Source organism: Spermophilus citellus (genome assembly GCF_964194105.1).
Source record: "Spermophilus citellus genome assembly, chromosome: 8".
NCBI lineage: Eukaryota > Metazoa > Chordata > Mammalia > Rodentia > Sciuridae > Spermophilus > Spermophilus citellus.
The window spans coordinates 129,379,433-129,403,698 of NC_138189.1; the positions used below are offsets into that span (position 1 = coordinate 129,379,433).

The following is a 24,266-nucleotide window of genomic DNA, read 5'->3' on the forward strand; positions in this document are numbered from 1 at the left end:
GTTTGATGGTGGTGTTTGACGTGGGCTGGATCACAGTGACATCGCTGCAGTCTCTGCCTTGGTCATCTCTGGGTCCTGTGTATTCTTGCCTTTGCAAGGCTATCTTCTAAAGAACCAGGCAGGTTGGATGTGGTCCATCCTGCCCCAATATGACTTTATCTCAACAAGTTATATCCATAACAACCCTCTTTCCAAATAATTCACATCCTGAGGCACTGCAGGTGAAGACTTCACCTGATATTTTTGGAGGAAAACACTTCATCTCCTAATACCTGCAAGGTTCCACCCCAATCGATAAACCTTCCTCTGCGACAGAAGTAACAAGGGCTTTTTGTTTGTTTGTTTAACATTCCCCCGTGACAGTGTTAGTGCTCAAGATTAAGATGTACTTCAGTGGCAGCTCCTGTACCCTGCCTGGGCGTGTACATTTGAAGTGCTGGCTTTTCAAGGTTTGGCTTCTGTGCACCAGAGCTGAGCCAGGGGACTCAAGGTCAATGTATAGATTCTCTCCACTGTTGCACCAGGAAATCTGTGCTGCCAGCCTCTTTCAACCTGCTTGCTTTATAGGCCTGTTACTTCTTCTACATTACCTTATTTTAGTTCTTTTTTTTTAAAGTGGTTTTATAGAAAGCCTCTTTTTAAAAAAAATCAGTATTGCTGAAAGCAGTTGCATCTTTATATTATAGTCTAGCTTCATGGTATTAGAGGCCTCCTGGAGCCTTTTTTTTTTCTCCTTTTTTTTGCAGAATAGTTTTTAATCCGTTTTGTGCTGCTGTAACAGAATATCAAAGACTAAGTAATTTTATAATGAAGAGAAGGCTAACGGCTTGTTGTTCAGGAGACCGGGAAGTCCAAAATTGAGCAAAGGTTGGCATCTGGTGAGGGCTTGTTTATTGTCAGAAAGCAAGAGAAAAAGAGAGTGTGTGAGCACCCACCCAGCCCACCTCCTGTGTGGTGCACTGTCTCCTGTGATAATAGCCTCCATGCCCCCTGGAGGGCGGTCCCCTCATGGTCTAACCTCCTCTCATTAGGCCCCTCCTCCCAGTACTATTTCTGGGGATTAAGAGTCCAAAATATGCTTTTGGGGGGAGACGTTCAAATCATAGCTAGTACATTCTTCAAAGTGTTCCTCCTTTAAAATGAACCAATATGTTGTGTTGTTTTCCTAAAGTTTTATCTATGTAAGAAACAGATTACCACAAGCATAAATTTTAAAAGGGCATGAATTTTTAAATAAGTATTAGTTTTTTAAAAACATTCTGAAAAGAGTGAAAAATTTTATAAACAAGAAACCCCCAGGGCTGGGGATGTGGCTCAAGCGGTAGCGTGCTCGCCTGGCATGCGTGCGGCCCGGGTTCGATCCTCAGCACCACATACCAACAAAGATGTTGTGTCCGCTGAGAACTAAAAATAAATATTAAAAAAAATTCTCTCTCTCTCTCTCCTCTCTCACTCTCTCTTAAAAAAAAAAAAAAAAAAAAAAAGAAACCCCCAGCCTCTTACACCATGCACACCATTAAACTTTCAGAGTCGTATATTTTTTCTAAATGGTTCTAAAAGCAGTTAGTCCATCTGGTTTGAATAAAGACAACAGTAACAAAAATAAAAAACAAAAACAAAAAAATCCAGTGTCTGACCCAGAAGAGCTGAGAGCAGGAAAGCTCTTTGTAGCACCATGTAATGTCCAAATTGTCACTGGCTGGTGCAGTAGTGCATAGGTGCTTATGAAAGCAATTTTAAAGCAAAATCTGTTTTCCCAGAAGATGTACTTCATGAGGCCCCTCACTTTCTATACAACAGCTTAAATATAAAAGGCAATTTAAAATTTATCTTTTGTTTCTGTTTTGAGAAGATGATAGGCCAGTGACTATTGTATCTAACTTGCTGCTTGGCACCATGTGAGTCCCAGAATGATTCAGCATTCTGAAAAACTCTTCAAAAGAATGGCAGCTGTGTAACACGTTTTCTTTCTTTCTTTTTCTAGCCAAGGACCCTTGTCATCCATTAGAGCTGTAATCAAGAGATGTAAGTTTGCTTTTTCCTACTCTATATTTCCCTCTGTTATAATTTTAAATGATGATTTAGATTTCCTGCAAGTGATTGTATTTGATGAATCTACAAAGAACCCAAAAAGAGTAGTTTCTCTTAAGAAATTAATTAAACAGGGGGCTGGGGCTCAGTGGTAAAGCACTTGCCTGGCACGCGTGAGGCACTGGGTTCAATCCTCAGCACCACAGAAAAATAAAATAAAAGGTACTGTGTCCATCTACAACAACAAAAATATATATATATATTAAAAAAGAAATTAATAAAACAGTTGAAACAGGTAGTTTTTCAGCTTTACTGATAAGCCAGTTCCCCAAAACAATACCTTTCTCTTATAGAATGAAGTTGTTTAAATATGGCTATATAGTTGTCAATGTCTATGATCTGATATCATTTTATATAACCATTTCCTATAGTTGAGACATCTGATGGGCTGAAAAACATCCAGGCACGGTGGCACTTGCCTGTAAACCCAGCAGCTCAGAAGGCTGAAGCAGGAGGATCTCGAGTTCAAAGCCAGCCTCAGCAAAAGCAAGGCACTAAGCAACTCAGTGAGACCCTGTCTCTAAATAAAATACAAAATAGAGCTGGGGATGTGGCTCAGTGGTCGAGGGCCCCTGAGTTCAATCCCTGGTACCCCCCCAAACAACAAACAAACAACAACAAAAACTATTAAGCCCCGTCCTTTATGGTTCATTTGCTTTTACACTGTGTAAATGTGAAAGTGGACACACTTTTATGTATAAGAATTACTGTGAGTAGAATTCCCTCCAGAATGACACATTGATATGATTTTTACCTCTTGGTTAAAGCTTTAAAATCTGCCCTTGGTACAGGATTTTAAGACTCTTTTTTAAATAAAGTGCTCTGGAAAACCCCTTTTTCAAATAGAACATGGATTACCTGTTATAGAAAAGAATGAAGATGGGATTTTAGATGTGTTCATTATTCAAGCTAAAATTTCCATGCTGAGGAGAATAGAAACTGTCTTTGGAAATACAGTTTTTTTAATCTTTTGTAGTACTGGAGATTGAACCCAGGGATGTTATATTCCCATTTCCCCCACCCTGTTTTTTTTTTGATGCTAGAGATTGAACCCAGGAGTGCTCTACCACTGAAGTACATCCATACCCCTTTTACTTTTTGATTTTGAGACAGGGTCTTGCTAAGTTGCTGAGGCTGACCTGAAATTTGCAATCCTCCTGCCTCTGCCTCTTGAGTTGCTGGGATCACAAGCGTGCACTGCTGTGCCTGGAAACAGAATTTTTGATCTTCACTTTGACGTTAAGATATCCACAAGGTCATGAAGAACATGCATTTGAACCATTCCAGTGAAAATTTTGTAAGGTGGCAATACAGAAATGTATCCCATGTCCTCCACCCCATTCATTTCTTTGTTGGCTAACGATAAAGATGAGGGCATGCCACTATGTATGATGAAAGGGATTGGGACATTAAAATGACATATTCATGATAGATTTAAATGTCTTGGCACTCTTAAGGTAGAATGGAGGGGGGCAGGAAGAGAATTTAAATAGGAAATTAAGGCCACGAATTTGGCAAGAGTTTCTTGGCTGGAGATACAGTTTGGGGTAGTGAGATGACAGGCAAATTCCTGGAGGTGGCAAAGCGTTAACGGAAAAGTTCATAGGATAGAGATGACAAGGAGTGGAATCTTTGTGATTCTAGAATCTTGTGATTCTGAGGTCACACTGTGTCTTCCAGAGACCATGAGGCAAAAGACACGATGTAACCCAGTAAACCAAGGCCTTCTGTTGAAGAGGTCCTCAGTCCCCTCTGCGGCTCCTGATGTCCTTCCTGACTTCTTACCTAACCTCTCCTTGCACTCCAGGACTTTGTCAGGGGTGGACATCTGTCCTTGACTTCCCATAGATCCTCCAGAATGGATCTTGCTTACCTTGCAACAGCAGAGCTGTTGAGGGGGAGGAAACTTGCCCACATTCCAGGCAGCTGGGAGCAGGGAGCCAGGAGCAAGAGAGAAGAGGAAATTGGTAAAGCAGCAGGGGAGGAAGGAGGGGGGCCAAGGGAAGACTCTGGCTTTCCCTAGCTGGTGGGTTTTGTTTTCTAACTAACCCAGTTGCCTTTAAAAAAAAAATGTTCTTTTTAAAAAAAAAAAAAAATTTTAGTTGTTGATGGGCCTTTATTTTATTTATTTGTATGTGGTGCTAAGAATCGAACCCAGAGCCTCATGCATGCCAGGCAAGCGCTCTACCACTGAGCCACAACCCCAGCCTCTTAATTTGTTCTTTTTAGATATATATGACAGTAGCGTGTATTTTGACGTATCCTACATACATGGAGTATAACTTCCATTCTTGTGGTTGTACATGAGGTGGAGTTCCACTGGTCGTATATTCATATATGAACATAGGAAAGTTCATTCTACTGTCTTTCCTATTCCCATCTTCCCTCCCTTCCCTTCATTCTCCTTTGTCTAATCCAATGAACTTCTTTTTAACGCGCCCCTCCCCTCCACACACACACACACACACACACCTTATTGTGAGTCAGCATCCACATATTGGAGAGAACATTTGGCCTTTGGTTTTTTTGGGTTGGCCTATGTCACTTGATAGTCACCATTTTTATCCATTTACCAGCAAATGCCATAATTTCATTCTTCTTTTTGACTGAGTGATATTCCGTTGTGTGTATGTACCACATGTTCTTTAACCATTCATCTGTTGAAGGGCACCTGGTGGGCCCGTAGATTAGCTGTTGTGAACTGAGATGCTATAATCATTGATGTGGCCATGTCACTGTAGTATACTGATTTTAAATACTTTGGGTATACTCTGAGGAGTGGGATTGCCATAATCCCACTTTGATTCTTGCATCTCAGTCACTTTGTAAACACTGAAGAAATTCCTGTTTGTGTTTATTCCTGATGTTGGGCAGGAAGGCCAAACAGATCCTCTTAAACAGAGAGCAAGGGATAATTGTGCTACCTCGTTTTTTCTTCCCTTTTTAACTATCATGTAAGAAAAAGTTGTAAGTAATTTTTATCTTAGCCAACCCATTTAAATGTGTCATCTAAGGAGACAGACTATTATGTTTTTAAATAAATATTGCTTAAATTATTGTATTTCAAATTCTTCTATGATGATTCTGGTTACCATTAAGCCATGTGGTCCTTCTCTTTGTGTTCATTCTTTCGAGCCCTAAATATGTTTGCTAGCTTTTAGTTCTAATAGGAGATGTTGAGAATTTCATATTCTGTCATTGGCTCTTTAAAAGGAAGGTTCAGGGTTAGTTCAGGATTATTCCTTGAAATTCAGATTGAACTAATATTGATTACATACCACAAGTGAAGAACTGTCTCACATGCATTGTAAGATAGTGGTGGCAAGTGTGAGCCCCATTTTACAGATGGAGGAAACTGAGTCCTGAGAGGTAAACAAGCTTCATAAAGTGGAGCTGGGATGTGACTGCAGACCTCTGGACTTCAGGGCCATCGAGCTTTCCCCTCCGTGGATATTCTTGTTACTGAGTCCCAGGCATCTCTGCCACCCAGCTCCACACAAATGCAGCCAGTGAGCTCTGGTGACTTTCACTGATAGTGCAGATTTTTTTTTTCCCATTTAGTAAACATTTATTCATCACCTATTGTTCAGTAGATTCTGAATCAGGAGAAAATAAAAACACCTGCTATTGTAATTACTGTTTAATAAGGAGAGGATCACATCATCATCATCATTATTTACACCTTTAATGCTATTGTAATTAACTGTTTAATAAGAGAATCACTTCGTTATTATTTACACCTCTAGTGAGGACATTTATAATACAACAAACTTTCTGTGTATTTATTTCTTCTGATCACTTGATGTTGAATTTGGAAGAAGCCAGTTGGTCCTCGGCTTGTCCCTGAGGGGTGTTCCCTCAGTCTCTACCTCTATGGTTTGAGGAGGATGATCCCTGAGGGTCTTCCAAGACTTAGGATCCCCCTAGAACTTGAGAAGATTCTTTATTGGTGCTAATATCAGAAATACACATCTCAGCCCTTTCATAGATGGCCTAATGTGTTTTGCATGTAGAATTTAACCATTTGAACTAGGAAAGTTTCTGAATCAGTCTGTAGAGCCATTGGATAACTTTAACTGAAAACACTGCCTTTATTCTGTGGCATTAGCCCCAAATGCAGGAGAGACCAGCAGCCTGTGGCAGAGAAGTTAAATGGGACATGTTGATCTGTGTAAGCGTTGATGGCAAATGCAATTCTCCTGGTGACAATTACATCAAATCTGTCTGATCCGGGGAAATGAGAATGACACATGTAAGTGGATAGTTGAGGAATTAGCAGGAAGAGCAGGAGACACTACATGAAAATCTTCCTGAAAACCTCAAGTGTTTCAAGCTATTAAACTTGTTCAACTCTGACAGTGACAGTTGTTTTACAGAGATCAAGAGAGAAAAGAGAGATTTTGTTCACGATGAGTGGGGGGGGGGGTATCAGAAAAGGGGAAGGGAAGCAGCAGTTGTCAAGGGCTGTGGAGAAGGATATCTTCAGATGACTGTGAAGCCCCCCTCCTCTGTCTGGGCATATCTGGGCACGAGAGGAACAATGCCACTCTGCTGCCAGGGGCTGGGGGACCATTACCAGCGACCTCTGATGTGAAGGGGCGGAATTCAACTAAAAGCCACTGATGTAAAAGAATGTAATTCGACTACTAAATTACCTTTTAAGTTTTATTCAGACTTTAGAATCAATCTCTATTGAAGGAGCAAATTGATTTTGCAAAATGGTTTTTAGATGTGGGTTTTCTTTTTTTTTTTCTATCCATGTTGAAAACTACAGGCACATTTTTTTACTGGCTCTGTGTTGGGGTGGTCTGAACAGACACATCTTTGCAGGGCCATATTTCTTCATCCTCTGAAACTCTGGTCCTGAGCTTTTCTCTTCTCCTGGTGCAGAGCGGGGGAAGCCTTTGTGGAAGAAGCCCGTAAGCGCATGGGCAGGGGCTCACTCTTTTTTTCCTCCCTTTCCTCTCCTGTAACCCCTCTTTTTTTCTCTTAGTGCTCATGAATAGTACATGGCACAATGCCCCGTGGAAGAGGTATGTTTGTGACCTGCAGTCTTTTACGTGCTATATCTGTTGATTGCGGCTTGAGTGGTGGCGGCAGCCATGTGACCGTGGCTCTCTCGGGTGGGCCTTGGCTTAATGAAAGCTTCTCCCCAATCAGACACACTGTGCCGGCTCCTCCCTGTCTGTCCCCCTTTATTCCAGTACACACAGTGATCCTCCGCTTGGTTTAGCTCTTGATAGCAATGTCACAGTCAAACCTCGTCATGACAAGAACTTCCAAGTGAAGATCCAAGGGCTTGGGTCTCCGGTGTTAGGGGTTGTTTTGACAATCCCAGCATCAGTTCAGCTGTCCCGGTGCCAACCCCAGCCGAGATTTCCTTCTCTACCACCACAGTCTGCACAGCCTCCTCTTTCAGAGAGGAGTGAATTCATAGGAGAAAGGAAGGAAAGATCTGTGCTTTTAATCTTTTCAAATCAGAAGCATTGAGAAAGTAGTCGTGGAAAGAGACTGAAAGCAACCAGTCCAAATAGTTTATGTCTGACATAAATTCCCCTTGTGTACAAATCCTTACAGTATAGTACTTGATTTTATTCATTTGGTTTTTTTGCCAAAAGGATCTCAGGAATGTGTTCCTTGAAAATAGAGATAAGAGCTGGGTGCAGTGGCACACACCTGTAATCCCAGCGGCTTGGGAGGCTGAGGCAGGAAGATCGCCAGTTCAAAGCCAGCCTCAGCAACTTAGTGAGGCCCTAAGCAACTTGGAAAAACTCTGTCTCTAAATAAAAAGTAAAAAGGGCTGGGGATGTGGGTCAGTGGTTGAGTGCCCCTGGGTTCAACCCCTGGTACACCCCGTCCCCCCCCCCCAAAAAAAAAAGAAAATAGAGATAATAGTCTTCATTACATAAAAATTCACCCCACATGGGACCTTTTTTTAGGTTGTTTAATTAATACTCAATTTGCTTTTGTAAAATAAAATTTGGGGAAAAATTTAACCATTGAACCTTTTGAGTTTGAGACTTGAGGAAGAAGTTAATGCTTCATGTAAACAGTATGTATCATAAACATGTTTATAATGATTTGAACACCTTTTCCACTAAGTATCTCTTAAATAATTAATAAAGAGTAATTACTTAGAGATTATAAAAATATGGGTAGGAAAATAGATGAGAATATGACCACTTCCACACTCTTCAAAATAGTTATAAACAATTATAACAAAATTATAGTCATATAAATTAGATATTTGTTTAAGTTTTCTTCCATTGTTATTTCATACCATCATCTCAATTCTCTGACATGCAGTTTGTATTTAATAGCTATCTTCTTTTCTCTGTGCTTTCTTTAAATTATTTTCAGAACCACAAAATGTGCTTTGGAGAGTTTTTGAAATCTCTACTTTCTTATATATTCAAATACATAATTTTAATCAATGTTTTGCTGTATAAAAAGATTTACTCCTGATTTACTCTTCTACTTAGAGATATTAAAATTCATACAGTCTATATGATGTCCAGGATAAGCTAATTTTTTCTAACTGTGCACTCTATAAAAATTGAACCTTTATTGAATATGCTGATTTTTTACTATACCAGTTTATTCTTTCTTCTATAGCTTCTCGGACTTCTATTCAGAGTGAACTTCATCGAGATAGGAGGTACGATTCTATTTATAATAGAGGGCATATATTCTGATAATAATGGAAATAAAAGTGGGTCATCAGTTGGCAAATTAAATAATTTCTTTCATAAGTAAAGCAATACTATGCTCTGCCTCATCGGTACATTTCCTGAATTAATCTATAAGTGTGAATGATGCTTTTACTTGAGAGAAGAAGTGATACAGGCCTGAAAATGTTCTTTTTGACAGTAGTTATTTGCTGAACTTGATTTTAAAGTGTTTATTAAACAACTTTAAAAAAGTGCTTCAAAGAAATGCTTTGCATCTGATAGGTACTTACTTAATGTTGCCTAGATAAATGAATGGATGATAAGATAGAAAACTGGTAGAAAGATAAAGAAAAGGAAAGAGGCCATGTGGGGTGGTTCATGCCTGTAATAATCCCAGCGACTAGGGAGGATGAGGTGGGGGGTCATAAGTTTGAGGCCAGCCTCAGGTACTTAGCAAGACCCTATCTCAAAATTTAAAAAGTGCTGGGGTTGTGACTCAGTGGTAGAGCGCTCCCCTGGCACACGTGAGGCACTGGGTTCAATCCTCAGCATCACATAAAAATAAATAAATTAAATAAAGTCATTGTACACATCTACAACTAAAAAAACTATTTAAAAAAAAGGAAAGAGGCAGACGAGCTAAATAGACAATTGGATGGATAAACGGTGGGTGAGTGAGTGATTGAAAAAAGGAAAGGAAAATTGGCAGAGAGTAGTTAGATAAATGAAATAATGGATAGAAGGATAGAAGGGTGGACAGGAGAATAAATGGATAAAAAGGGTTTTGTAAGTCATGATTCCTGCTTTCAAAATTCTTACACTACAGTGTAGAGTAATGAAAAACAAGGACTTTAGAACCAGGCAGAACCAAGTTCAGATCCCACCATGGACATCAACCAGCTGCTTCACCTCCTTAGCATCTCTATCCCCATCTTTATAATGGTGCTAATCACACCTACATCTCAGGTTGTTCTAAGGATTCATGTACACATAGTGCTTAAGATGGATTACTAGTAACTCTTGCTATATAGTTAGATAAAAACTATAAGCAGATGTTCTCAGGGATGCAGTTGAAGTTTAATCAGTGATAAGGTTCTGCTACTTCCCTGGCTAGCATGAGAATGTTCGTCTGGGCACAGTTTTGATAACAACTGTGCTCTTTTATTTTTATTTTCCAAAGAGTGCCACAGAAAGGCAGAGCAGGTATTATCATCCCTGAGAAAACTCTGAGGCTCAGAAAGATGGATTGATTTTCCCAAGATCACACAATTAGTTTTGTTAGGAAGTCAGATTGAAGATAAAATTTCAACATTAAAAAAGTAGCATCAGATTAAGAAAAGGAGAAGCTAAGCTGGGTGCTGTGGTGCATGCCTGTAATTCCAGTGGTTTGGGAGGCTGAGGCAGGAGGATCGTGAGTTCAAAGCCAACCTCAGCAAAAAAAGCAAGGCACTAAAGCAACTCAGTGAGCCCCTGTCTCTAAATAAAATACAAAACAGAGCTGGGGATGTGGCTCAGTGGTCAAGTGCTCCTGAGTTTAATCCCCGGTACCAAAAAAAAGGGAGGGAGAAGCTAGGCCTAAATCACTATGCCTCCCCAGTATTACAGATTAATCATCAAATCATAATAGAGTGCTGACACTTTTCAGGGTCCAGTGAACTGAAGCCACTTACGGAGAGCTGTGAACTGGTATACAGATGGAGTGAGGAGGATGAGGGTGTTCTCTGTAGATGGTGATTTTCATTTCAGAGCACTCAGTTTAAATTGGCAGAAACCAAGCAATACCAGTGGCCAGGGTGTTTTCTTCCATGCTCCATATGCTTGTGCTGCAGTCTGCTCAGCAGCAGAGCCTGGGAGGGAAGAGATGGAATGGGCCTTATGGTTGGTCCTGGTCCTTATCAGCCAAGGTAACGCTACAGGTTCATCTCTAACTTTTTGAGACCAGAGTCAGAGGATGACTACCATTTGCTCCCCTAAAGCCCGTCTGGGTGTGCTGTTAGAGACAGTCCAGGACAGTTCTTAAACCACTTTTGGGGGGTCTTGGTTGTTTTTACTAACCTTTGAACCATTTACAAATAGACAATAATAGCTTATTACCAGCCTGCAGAACCTCACTGAGACTTCTTTCCTCCAGGCGCCCAGAGATCACCATTGTGGCAGCTGAGCCTCTGAGGCCAGCCTCGTGGTTTCCAGGAACCCCACCTCCAGGACTGGGATTTCCTCCAACTCCTGCCCCCGGCCCGTGGAGGCCGAATGAGCTGGTTTCTGCTGAGGTAAATAAACATCCCACTACCTCTTTACGTTTTATTTTTAAAATGGAATTCAAAGATTAAAAACGATGCCACTGTCACAACACCTTGGCTATCACCCAGAGATACCTAAAATTTTCCTTCTTTGTTTTGTAGCTCCCGCCTTCTTATGAACAAGTCATAAAAGAAATCAACCAAGTTCAAGTTAACACTACAAATAATAATAATGCTGCTGCCACTCCAAGGCACACTATCACTTCTGCAACTCAGACTGACTTTTCAGAAGACATAGACAACAATCTGCCTCAAAGTAATGCAAGTAATTTGTCTTCTCTAATTCTGACCTAGTTCCAGGGGAGTAATCAGTAGGCTTCCAGCCTTTAAAATAATCTACAATTTGTGCATAATTCATTGAGCTCTGCTTCTCAGTGATTGTGATCACTGGGTGCTTTCTCTATTTGGATATGCAGTGATTATTATAATAGATCATTCTTAAGAGCTGCAGCCCTAATTTCTTGGGCTCACACAAGTTCATGTCACGAAAGCATCATCTGGGTGACTCACGTGTACACGAGTACTGGGTGTACATTACCATGGATGTCCTCTACTTATTCCTTTGAGAAGGATTTTGTATTTAGCAACTTAAACTTGATAGGATGCTAAGGGTAATTTTTCTGTCAGGTTTTTACGAAGTATTTTATTAGGGTGACAGAGTGAGTTGCTTTGGAAAAGAAAAGCATTAAAGATGCTGGAATTTTGACAATCAGAGAGAAATGGTTCGTAGATATGTCTAAAAAGAATCAGGAATTTTCCAGGCAAAGTGGTGGGATCCCAGTGGATCCCAGGAGGATCTTAATTTCAAAGCCAGCCTTGGCAACTTAGTGAGGCCCTGAGCAACTCAGCAAGACCATGTCTCTGAATAAAATACAAAAAAAAGGGCAGGGGATGTGACTCAGTGGTTAAGTGTCTCTGGCACCAAAAAAAAAAAAAAAAAAAGAATCAGGAATTTCATGGTGTTTTAAAATATGATATAATGAGCATTTTTATATGAACAAATATAAGTTGAAGAACCCTCCTGCAGGAAGCTAAATATAAACATCCATCTATCTCCCCATTGATTTTGCAGTCACTTTTGCTCATGAAGGAAACCAAACTCTCTTGATAGTCCATAAGTATATTTTCAAAATCTGTGTGTCCTCTGTCATTTTGTTCTTTTAAGTTATAACACTTGCCACTTTGTTTTGGTCTTGTCAGCACTGCCGGAGCCTCTCAAGCCTCTTCAGCCTTCCCCAGCAGCCTCACCCGGTGGTGTCCCCACCAGTGTGGCTCCTTTAATAGTCTTTGATGTTTCTGAAGAAGCAAGTTGTCCAGAAAACCCCAGTGCTCCAAGATGTCCAGTGCCAAAACCGAGATCGAAAAGCAACCTCAGACCAGTAGCTAAAACTGCCCAGAAAATCGGCCCAGCGGTCCCAGAAGAGGAGCCATCCCCAGGCTGGCCCCAGTGTCTGTTGGACAATACCAGCGACTTAGAGAGTCTGCCAAGGATGGACACGATGAACACAGAGCAAAGCCAAAATAGCATTGTTTCAAGGATCAAAGCATTTGAGGGTCAGACAAACTCAGAAACCCTGGGACTGCCCAAGAAACCAGAGATCACCCCCCGCACACTGCCCCCAAAGCCTGCTGTTTCTTCAGGGAAACCTTCTGTGGCTCCCAAACCAGCAGCTAACAGAGCTTCTGGAGAATGGGACGCTTGGGCTGAAAACAGACTCAAGGTGACCTCCAGGGAAGGGCTCACCCCGTTCTCTTCACCACCAGAACCAGGCAGTGTGCCAGTAACCAAACCCGAATTGCCAAAGAAACCAACTCCTGGCCTTACCCGAAGTGCTAACCACGAGATTCCGGGAGGAGGGCCCGTGGCCGACAGCCCTGATGCTGGGAAGAAAGTCCCCACTCCTGCCCCTCGGCCCTTGCCCCCGAAGAAATCGGTTTCCTCAGAAAACCCCAGCTGCCCTCCGGCTCCACCGAAACCAGCCCCTGTTCCTCCCCGGCTCTCAGTGGCATCACAAGCCAAAGCATTCAGGTCACTGGGAGAAGGGCCTGCGGCCAATCCCCCCGTTCCAGCTCTGCAAAGCAAGTCCCTGGGGGACATTGACCTTATCAGCTTTGATGATGATGTTTTGCCCACCTCCCCTGGGAGCCCGGCTGAAGAATCCCTCAGTTCAGAGCTGCTTCTAGGTGAGTAAAATTCAAAAGTCTGGGGGGAACCTAGACTCATGGTGGGGGGTACCTTCAGTATCACTTGCTTCAATATCACATTGTTTTGTAGCAATATGGAAGTTAGTGCTTGAGGTGTGCAAATGATTGTGTAGAGATGGGAATGAACAGAGAAATTAAGAAACCTGGGTCTGGGGCCATAGCTCAGTGGCAGAGCGTTTGCCTAGCATGTGTGAGACACTGGGTTCCATCCTTAGCACACCATAAAAATAAATATCATAAAAGCAACTCTGTTCATCTACAACTACAAAAAAAAATTAAAAGAAACTTGGAGTGAGGTGGGGGTTGGAGACAGAGAAGGAAGGGAAGAGGGAGACTCGGCATCAATTATCACTCTGGACCAGAAGGAAGCACCCAGGGGCTAAGCATCAACCAGGCTGTGGGGCTGGCTTCCCTTGCTCTGGCAGGTGGAGAATTCAGGCTTCACATTAAAAGGGTCCAGGGTGTTGGAAAGTTGGAGGACATTGCACTAGGTGGGTTCAGCAGGAGCTTCTCATAGACAGGAGATCATGCAGTGCCCCAGAGGGCCCAGCTGGGAGAGCCAGGAGAGGAGCCAACCAGGTGGGGGTGGCAGGAGCAAGGAGAGAGGAGGACCCCGCACATGTTGCAAAGATCTTTTTTTTCTGCAGTCTGCTCAGAACATCCTCCTTTGGGAATGCAAATTTGTGTAAATAAAATACAACAGTTCTAAGTTTGCTGCCAAGATCAGGACAATTAGATTTCCCACGAGGCAGAGAGTGTTTTCTTCGTGCACACTGTTCAGGGGGTGGGTGCAATGGTAAAGCTTATTTGTCAAACTAAGCTGATCCTACTTGTCATTGATAAGACAATTTTTTTTTTACTACTTTTACTACTGTTTACTTATCTGGGTAGAATTGGTGAACATAAATGTAATAGTATTTTCAAAAATTAAGCTGTCATCTTATAAATGTTTAACCAGCTTTGGGCTGGAGTTGTGGCCCAGTGGTAGAGCACTCACCTAGCATGAGCAAGGCACTGGGTTTGATCCTCAGCACCACGTAAAAATAAGTGAATAAAATAAAGGTATTGTCCTAACTACAACTAAAAAAATATATATATATATATATAATACACACACGTATATTATATAAATATTTAAACAACTTTAAAATTGTACAAACTCCATGATTTGAAAACTAAACTCTGTAGAACACAGAGTATTTTAATGATAGTAAGCATATATTTATTAAATATTTATCATGCACAGAACATTGTAACTGGCTATGACATATAAACTGAAAAGACATACCTTTTGTCCACAAAAGGTAGAAATAAAAACATTAGAATATATTGAGCTTCTGCAATGTTCTTAACACTCTGCCGCATACTCAGACATATTTTATTTAATGCCTACAACTCAGAAACTATTTGATTTCATACAATAGCCCTGTGTGAGAAATCATTTCCTTTGTCAGTTTGCAGACAAAGGAAACAAGGCTGAGAGAGATCAATGGATACTTGCTTAATGCCATAAAGCTAACAATTTTCCAAGCCAAGATTCAAACTTGGTCTTTTTATACTAAGTCTTGTTTATTTTTTAGTATATTGTGTTTATTGTCCAACATCTTCATGGTTCCTTAAGCCAGGCCACATTTTTAAAACTTTTTGCCAGGCACAGTGGTGCACACCTGTAATTCCAGCGGCTCAGGAGGCTGAGGCAGGAGGATTGTGAGTTCAAAGCCAGCCTCAGCGACTTAGCAAGACCCTAAGCAACCCAGGGAGACCCTCTCTGTAAATAAAAATGTTAAAAAGGGCTGGGGATGTGGCTAGGTGGTTAAGCGCCCCTGGGTTCAATCCCTGGTACCAAAAAAAAAAAAAAAAAAAACTTTGGAAGTCTTTGTTAATATCATTTTCTTCCTTAAATCTTTCTGGTGTTCACAAGCCTCAGAGACAGGTGGCAATGGATAAACCCAACAGCAGGAAGTTATTAAGGCACGGAAACAGTTCAAAAGAAAGAACACACTTTTTAGAGTCTATTAGATGCTATGGAACGGCAGCTTGGTTACTAACTGCTGAGAATTTATCCTATATCATCAAGCAAATAATTATAGTCATATTTGAAAAGGAAGATCAACGGTATATTCAACATGAATACGGCCTCATACCCAGCCTTTTGTTTCTTGATTTCTGCCTCTTTGTTACACAGCATTTAATTATTAGGACAGTCTTTTAGCACGGCTGTCAACTCTGAAGTTAGACTAAACTGGACACTCATCTTCTATCTGACCTCCTCCTCCTCCTGTGTTGGGCACCTCACTTTGGGACCAACACACATCCAGCCTTCCCCTGAGAAACCTTCAGATGCTCTTGGAGGCTTTTCACTGTGTCACACGCTGGCTCGGTTTGGATTTGGCGTCTACCAGGCTCGGCCATGATTGCCTCGTGACCTTTGGCAGTTTCTTAACCCCGCGCAGTACCTCAGTTTCCTCATTTAGAAGACTGGATACTGATGCTCCTCGTGGAGTGTCTTGCAAGAATCAAGTGTGGTTTTGCAGGAGAGCCCCATCACAGGGTCTGAAACATGGCAAGTGGGCATCGGGTGGTGCTTATTGCTGTTACTTCTCTGCCTTCCTGTCTGTCCAATCTGTTAACCTCACCTGCTGGTTTTGCCTTCTGAATGGCTCCCGAGTCTGCCTCTCAGTTTCTCTGTCTCCTCATTCTGCCTGTGTGCACAGGGTGGGCAAGTGCTCTGAGCATGAGCTACATCCCAGGCCTTTCTCTTTTTAATTTTTTTAAAATTTTGAGGTAGGGTTTCTCCAAGTTGCCCAGGCTGCAGCGGCCTCCTGAATGGAGTTAACTCAACCTGTTACCCTCTGTACTCTGGCCACCGAGGGATTTTTCGAGAGAGCTCACTGGCTCTTGTGCTTTCCTGCCTGCTGTCCTCCAAGGGCTCTTCTAATCACCAGGCTGGGATTGATAGGGGGCTTTGTGGCTTGTTGATGATATTTCAGTAGCGTCCTCATTTCAAAAAAAGGTTGATGATCTCTTTGTGAAACCTGGCCTGATCATCCAGGCATCTGCCAGGCCCAGGAGAGGAACACAGGTGCAAGGAGACTCACAAATACATCTTTCTTTCTCTTTGTCTTCCCTCAAAAATAAAGAAAATCTAATAAAATAGTGTTCCTAAAAATGAAGCTGCCATATTAATCTCAGGAAATCGAGATCAGAAAATACTGAAGCTATGAAAACGTTGTAAAGATTAGAAAAATTATTAAAGGAAAACTCATAAAACAGGCAATTTAATATTGGATTCATTTCTTGGATAGAATGCCTTCCAGGTTAATGTCATAGAGCTCAGAAGTATTAGCAATTCCACTTCACACCTTTACAAATCACACCCAGTTGCTTTAAAAAAAAAAAATGCTTCTGCTGTCAGCCCCATTGCGCAGACCAGAATAATAGTTTAGCAGCCAATATCTGCTATTAACAGAACTCAAGGGAAAGAAATGACAGAAAACCCAGCCACGGTGAAACTAATTACGACGTCTGCAAGCACATTATTAGAGACAGGTAATGGGTGGAAAACTACTTTATCATCAGTGTTTTTCTCAACCTGGTAATGAAAAACATGCAGAGAGAGAGAGGTGTAAAGGGGCCTGCTTGTTTGATAGAAGATGCAGAATAATTGATGTTGGTGTGAGGGACTGAAAGGGGGACAGAAAACATGGCAAATAAAGGTAGAGAAACTGTCACTGGCCTCCTTGGATTTGGTAGGAGAGTCTTCTTTTAATGCTCTGTCATTTCTGTAGAAGCAAGAGTGTTCTAATGTAAAAATTTGGCAGCAAGCGTCTTTACCCCTATTGAGGTCACAGATCTTTAAGAATCTGATGTAGCCTATAAATCTTTTATTTTTGCATTATTTCACATGTGGACAATTTGAGGTACAACTTCCAGTGTTTCGAGGGCCATCTTGGGCTCCAGATTAAGTGTTTCAACCACACAATATTGGAAATAAGCTTTAGTGGACTGCTTTAATAAATTATGGTATGTATCCATATAATATTGTGTGATAATTAAAAAAGCAGGCAGACCTACTATCTCCTAATGTGGGCCAAACTCCAAGTTGTCATTAGGTGAAAAATACAAGGAACAAAATAGTGTCCTGGTATTTTAGCTACAATTTACATGATTCCATGTAAATTGCAGTCCATGGGCACATGTTAATCTTTAAAAAATAGTTTATCATCTTTTTAAAGGTCATGTGGAAGCATGGCACTGTGGTGCATACCTATAATCTCAGCAGGTTGGAAGGCTGAGGCAGGAGGGTTAGAAGGGTTACTATCTCAAAATTTAAAAAAAAAAAAAAGTTTAAAAAGAAAGGCTGGGGATTTGACTCAGTGGTAGAGCACTTGCCTGGCATGTGCAAGGCCCTGGGTTCAATCCCCAATATTGAGAAGAAAAAGCAAAGTCATATACAGTGTGTTTGGAAGGGTGTATTAGAAGCTGATATGACAGAGGTCTTTTAGGGGGATAATAAGCAGGAGAGGATGGGGGCCTGGTTTTCCCTGAAAACCTTTGATTCCATGTAAATTGCAGCCCATGCACACATGTTAATCTTTAAAAAATAGTTTATCATCTTTTTTTAAACGGCTGAACATAAATATAATTAGGCAGAGAGAAACTATGAAAGTTACTTCTTATCTTCTTTGCTACAGAAAAAGAACTGCTTCCCCGGCTGATCTTTAATATGATTAGAAATTACAAAAATAATAAAATTGTGGAGTCATGGGTAGCTCGGTGGTAGACAGGCTTGCCTAGCATGGGTGAGGTCCTGGGTTCCATCCCCAGCTCTGTACCCTTCCCCAAAAAAAGTGAATTTTCTGAAGAATCAAGGTTACAAATAGAAACTAGTTGTTATGAACTAAATATGTCTAAATTAGATAAATTGGAAACACTTATCTGGTATTATCTCCTTTTAAATAGAATGCAGAAAAAGGAGGGTGTGTGTGTGTGTGTGTGTGTGTGTGTGTGTGTGTGTACTGGGTATTAAACCCAGAGTATTTTACATGCACTCTACCACTGAAATATGCCCCCAGACCCTGCAAAAGTTCTTATTTTCCTAATTACTTCATGGAAAAAATGATGGCCATTATTACCTTGAAGAGGCAACTAAGAGAATAGGAAATTTTTTTCTCTTTAAGTAATTTTTGTTGTTGTTGGTTTGGCATAGGTGTTATTTGAGCTTAATCTTATAACTTTTTTCCTTGTGATTGGAAAAGAATTCGGAAAAAAATTCAGTTATAAAAGCAAAATGTATTTGTTGTAACAAACAGTCCAGAGATTTTTGTTACAAAAAATTTTTTTTCTCTCTCCAGTCCAGTGTGAGCAAAGCATACAGCCTTCTGTCTTTGGACACACCACACCAACAAACATTTCACGTTCATAGACTTTTTTTCCTACTTTTTACTAAAAATTTCATCATAGCACACCTATTACTTAGCAAGCCACTCTCTGCTTGCAGCAGTGGGCTGAAAGTCTATCATAATTCAGTGTTTTCTCTGTTGGCAGATGTTCAAGTTGTTTCCTCTTTTTTTTTTTTTTTTTTGGTGGGGGAAGGGCGGGTACTGGGATTGAACCCAGGGGTGCTTAACTACTGAGCCACATCCCCAGCCCTTTTTAAATATATTTTATTTAGAGACAGGGTCTCCCTAAGTTGCTTAGGGCCTCACTAAGTTGCTGAGGCTGGCATTGAACTCATGATCTTCCTGCCTCAGCTTCCTGAGCTGCTGGGTTTACAGGTGTGTACCACCATGCCCGGCTCCTTCTTCTTTTTTTTTTTTTTTTTAATATTTATTTTTTAGTTTTATGTGGACACAATATCTTTATTTTATTTTTATGTGGTGCTAAGAATCAAACCCAGTGCCCTCACGTATGCTAGGCGAGTGCACTACCACTTGAGCCACATCCCCAGCCCTCCTTCATTTTTAATTTTGGGTTTTTCTTGGTTTTTGGTTTTGGCACTGCCAAAAAAAAAAAAAAAGACATGCTGTAATAAGTACATTTTTACTCCTACTAGTGCTTTTTATTTCCAAAGAGTGAATTTCCAAAATAAGCACATTTTAAATTGTGAACAGCAAGAATCTTTTGCTGAGTGTCCAAACAGGTTGATCATAACCCAAACATAGAGGTTGAAATTCTGTCAGGCTTGTGGCCTGGTAAAACTGCTTTCCAATTCTCCTGTGGAAGTTTCATCGGACTTATTTACCACGCCAACATGTTGCCCGATATGTACGACAAATTAGGTCCCATCTTAAGTTCCACTTCCAAGGCCATAGCAACGGGCGCCTGAGTTTTGTTGAATGCAATAGTTGTTTCTATGACCATTGGAGTCTTTAAAGCGCAGCTGCATTTTAGGACAATACTTTTCCAAATACAAAAGTCGCTTGCTGTTAAAGGGTTAGGAACTTTAATCAGTTTAACAAATACCTATGGTCCAGGTTCCTACCTGGCTCTGCCTTCAGTTCCCAGACACAAAGTGCTGTCTGTGCTTTGAATGTGGCCCACTTATCATTTCTATGAGAAAAAAAAAAAAAAAAAAAAAAAAAAAAACACCCCTCTCATGTAAAGATTCAGAAAGGGAGCTTCAGGGGCTGGCGATGTAGCTCAGTGGTCCCGGACCTGGGTTCAGCCCCCAGCGCCGTACACAAGAGTTATCGCCAGACTGCAGAGAGCTGCCCACCACCATCAAGATGGGAAACTCCTGCTCCTTGCTGAAGTGAGGCTGTTTGTCCTCCCCTCTGATCTGAACTCCACGAACAGATCCAGTGGATCACAGCCAGGACAAGATGCAGACAGAGAGGCGACAGGAGCCCAGAGCTCTCTGAGCACAGCTGGGGCACATCGTCCAGCATCCCACTCAGGCCAGACACCCTGAAGAGGTGGAGACCAAGGCTTCCTGGCCCCGCTGGGTGCAGAAAGGAATATTTTTTAGCAGAGACATGTATCGTCGAGCGCACATGATCTGAGGGCCAGTTATGGAAAAGCAGCTGACGGTGTTAAAAATGAAAGACCCAAAGAGAGAGGGTAGGCAGCGAGGACACTTTTTTTTTTTTTTTTTTAATATTTATCTTTTAGTTCTCGGCGGACACAACATCTTTGTTGGTATGTGGTGCTGAGGATCGAACCCGGGCCGCACGCATGCCAGGCGAGCGCGCTACCACTTGAGCCACATCCCCAGCCCCAGCGAGGACACTTTGAATATCTTGTATATAATGCTATTTCAATTTAAAACAGAAAATGACTGGAGCCCTCCACAGGACAGCTGAGTTCCGGCCCCATGGTGTGCAGGGTTCAGGGCAGGGTTCCCCCAGGCCAGCCCTACATCAGGAAGCACCTTTTGGGTGCCTCTTTGCCCAGCTCCTCAGGAGCGTCCATTGGCCTTTTCTCTCCTCTTTCTGCCCCCCTTGTCCGTGCCCTCACTCCTGGAATCCAAGACTGTGTAGGTGGCACTGGCCTGGAATTTAATTTGAATTATGAAAAAATTTAAGTCATTCCATGCTCAAGATTTTCTTCCCTCTCCACGCCCACCCAGGAAACATTAACTAAAAACCATACTAAGGACCAATATCCCAAGCAACTGTTCAAGCACAAATGCCACTTAAAAGGTACAACTACATGAACAGACATCAGCCTTAATCCTTTTCTTGAACTTTTGATTCCCACCTCTCCCCTCCCCCCCCACAGAAAACAGAGCCCGGAGAGAACTGAAAGAATGGGATGTAATGACCAAGTGCTTTGGTGGGAGTGGGGAGAGCTTGAGGGCAGGGGCAAGGGCAAGTCCCTTTGGGGGTCGGAGGTAGCTGGTGGCTCCATGAAGACAGTGGGTTCCAGTAGGCCAAAGAAGCAGAGGAGGGACATGGCACTGAGATGAACAGAAAGGAAGGATGTAGAAGGAAAGATGTTATGTTTCTCTCTTTGAATAAAATGTATGCCAGGATTGAATGGATTCTTCACACTCTTTCATTTTAGCTAATTGTACTTACAATAGGTGACCCATTCAGAGCATTCAGATTTGGTAATATATGCCACAATGGGCTGTAATATAAATGAACCAGCTCCTTTTTATCCATTGGCACTGCTGTGTCCTAAGGGCCAAGTGTATATTCTTCAAGTTGGAGGAGCTGTTAGAGTAGCTTGAACTTTGGGGAAAAAGGGATAAACAATATCATTAATGGAGCCCTTCCCTCCTGTTAGTTAGCTTTCTGTAACTGTGACAGAAAACCTGAGAAAATCAACTTACAAGATTTATTTTGGCTCATGGTTTCAGAGGTTCCAGTGTGTGGTCAGCTGGCTCCATTGTTTCTGGGCCTGTGGTGAGGCAGAGCATCATGGCAGGAGTACATGGTAGAGCAGAGCTGCTCACCTCATGGCCGCCAGGAGGGAGAGAGGGAGGGAGGAAGGGAGGGAGAGACACTGGGAGCAGTATATACCCTTCAGGGGCACACCCACAGTGACCCACCTCTTCCAAGTAGGCCCCAGATCCCAAAGATTCCACCACTCCCAATAGTGCCAGACTGAAGGTCAAGCCTCTAGCATAAGGCTTTTGGAGGCTATGTGAAATCCAAACCTTAACTTGTTTCTCTTTTGTCCACACCTGAGGTCCTTCCACTTGCTCTACGTTTTCCTTTTTCAATAGTGCTTCTCACCTTCCTGGTGCCTCACAAATTGTTAACCTATTATATTTACTGTTAGTTGTCTCTATCTCCACCTCCCTGCTCCAACAAAAGCTCCATGATGACATAGTCTTTCCTTTGTTCTTCAGTACATCCCCAGCTCTTGAATAGTGTTCAGTATGTTGCAGGCACCCAGTCACATTGCATGAACAATCGTGCAAAAGCAAACTGCAAAGAAATTGATATAAAATGGTCCTACATTTGTTTTTCAAAATATCTGCATAATAATAGAGATAATATAGAAAAATCTCTGGACAGACATACCAAATTTTAGACATGATTATTACTACAGATATGAGGTTGTGAGTGATTTTTCTATGATACATATTATTGCTTCATATTTCCCATTTTTTTACAACATTACTTTGAAGTAAAAAAAATATGATCACAAAATAAAAAATTAAGTCAAGGAATTTGGCTAAACCTCCAAAGCAAGAGCTTTGTTTCTTGGGGGACATAGGTTTCAGTGGAAAAAAATTGTACTATAATATAATCTTTTATTTTTAGTTTGATGATGTTCTTTTGCTATCTTAAATTATCTGCCTGCCTGCCTCTGCCTGCCTTTCTTTCATTTAGTGGTGCTGGGAGTCGAACCCAGGGGCTCACAAATGCTAGGCGGGTGCTTTGACACTGAATTATACCCCCAGCCCTTAAACTGGTTTTCTGAACTTAGAATTCATCTCATTTGTGAGCCGATGGGTTTTCATTAAGGGGTCAGCTAATATTTTTTTCATAGTAGCCTAATAATAATCATCTTAGCTAATATATAATCTGGAAACCTAACCTAAGTGGAAGATTAAACATAAAATAGGCCTGTACTTTATCATCCTAACTCCCTACCTACCACTGATACTAAGACCAAATAAGCAAACATGTGAGTGCTGGGTGCAGTATAATCCCAGCATCCAGGGAGGCTTAGGCAGGAGGATCTCAAGTTCAAGGCCAGCCTCAGCAACTTTGGGAGGTCTTAAACAAGTTAGCAAGACCCTGTCTCAAAATGAAAAATAATAATTGTGGGAATGTGGCTCAGTGGTTAAAAGCCCTTAGGTTCAGTGCACAGTACCCTCCACCCCCCAAAAAAGTCAAGCAAGTGGTCAGCAAACGATGCTATTTGTAGGGTACATAATGGTGTGATTGCCTGAGAGCCAGGTGGAAGGGAAAGGGAAGTGTCATATTGCTGAAAGGGCTTATTCTTAGATCAGCTCTTTGTGTGTCCTGCAGCAAAAGGCTTATGAGCTGCGGGGCATCACAGGCAGAACCTGAGTGCTGCTCGCCACAGGAGCGTGGAGTGCTGGTAGAGGAACCACCTCCCTGTAGACCAGATCCACAGAGCAGTGCCAAGTTACAGCATGCACAGTTCTGTCTCTGGTGTAATAAGGGCCGTCAGCCTCCTAAGACCTGACATCTGTAAGAGCATTCACTATAGAGCATTGTATTAGGGTTCTCTAGAGGAAAAGAATCAACACGAAGTGTAATTATTTAAAAAAAAAAAAAAAAGGACTTATTAGGTTGGCTCATGCAACCAAAAGCTGGATGGTCCACAATGGCCATCTGCAGTCTGGAGAGCCAGAAGAACCAGTAGTCACACAGTCCAAGAGGCTGAAGCCCCAGAACAAGAGGGATCAACAGCGCTACGGTGGTCTGAGGCTGAAGGTTTCTGGCAGAGTCCACTTTGAAAGAGTGAAGAAGCAAGAGTCCGATATCCTCAAGGATCACAGCAGCAGTCAAGAATCCCTTCAAGAAAAATCAAGCTTGCATCTTGTATCTTGCATCTGCTTCCTTGTTCTTCCAACTTTTATTCCATCCAAGCCATCATTCTATTGATTGGTGCTGCCCATGCTTAGGGAGAGTCTCCACTTTAGTTGACTATCCCACATGCCAGTCATTCCAACACACACCCTCATTGATACACCCAAATTACTTTTTTTTTTTTTTTTTTTAGTTGTAGATGGGCACATATCTTTATGTGTTTATTTTTATGTGGTGTGGAGGAGGATCAAATCCAGGGCTTCATACATGTGAGGCAGGTACTCTACCATTGAGCTACAGCCCCAGCCCCTCCCATAATACTCTTAATCTTTGGCATCCCCTAATCCAATCAAGTCGACAATTCAAATCGACAGTTATAAGCATCTTATTTTACTTTTGCTCATCTATTTGTTTTTACGTTTCCAATCTTTAAAAAAAAAAAAAATTTACAGTCATTTCCCCAAACCACTGAAAAGAATATTTACATTAAGGAAAAAGTCCAGGGCTGGGCTTGTAGCTTAGTGGCAGAGCACTTACCT

At 41.7% G+C, this 24,266-nt stretch overlaps 1 protein-coding gene across 3 annotated transcripts in view; it reads left to right on the plus strand.

The window, feature by feature from the left end:
- The window catches only part of SH3D19 (SH3 domain containing 19), a 187,731-nt gene that overhangs the window by 124,577 nt on the left and 38,888 nt on the right, over positions 1–24,266 (plus strand). For 2 of the 3 annotated variants that reach the window (XM_081304757.1, XM_081304755.1), the window contains exons 3-7: positions 1,985–2,025; positions 8,707–8,749; positions 10,894–11,032; positions 11,165–11,327; positions 12,263–13,246. In XM_081304757.1, coding sequence (XP_081160883.1) covers positions 1,985–2,025; positions 8,707–8,749; positions 10,894–11,032; positions 11,165–11,327; positions 12,263–13,246 — 1,370 coding nt within the window. The remainder of the gene's footprint in view (positions 1–1,984; positions 2,026–8,706; positions 8,750–10,893; positions 11,033–11,164; positions 11,328–12,262; positions 13,247–24,266) is intronic. The other variant, XM_081304756.1, reaches the window with a different exon arrangement.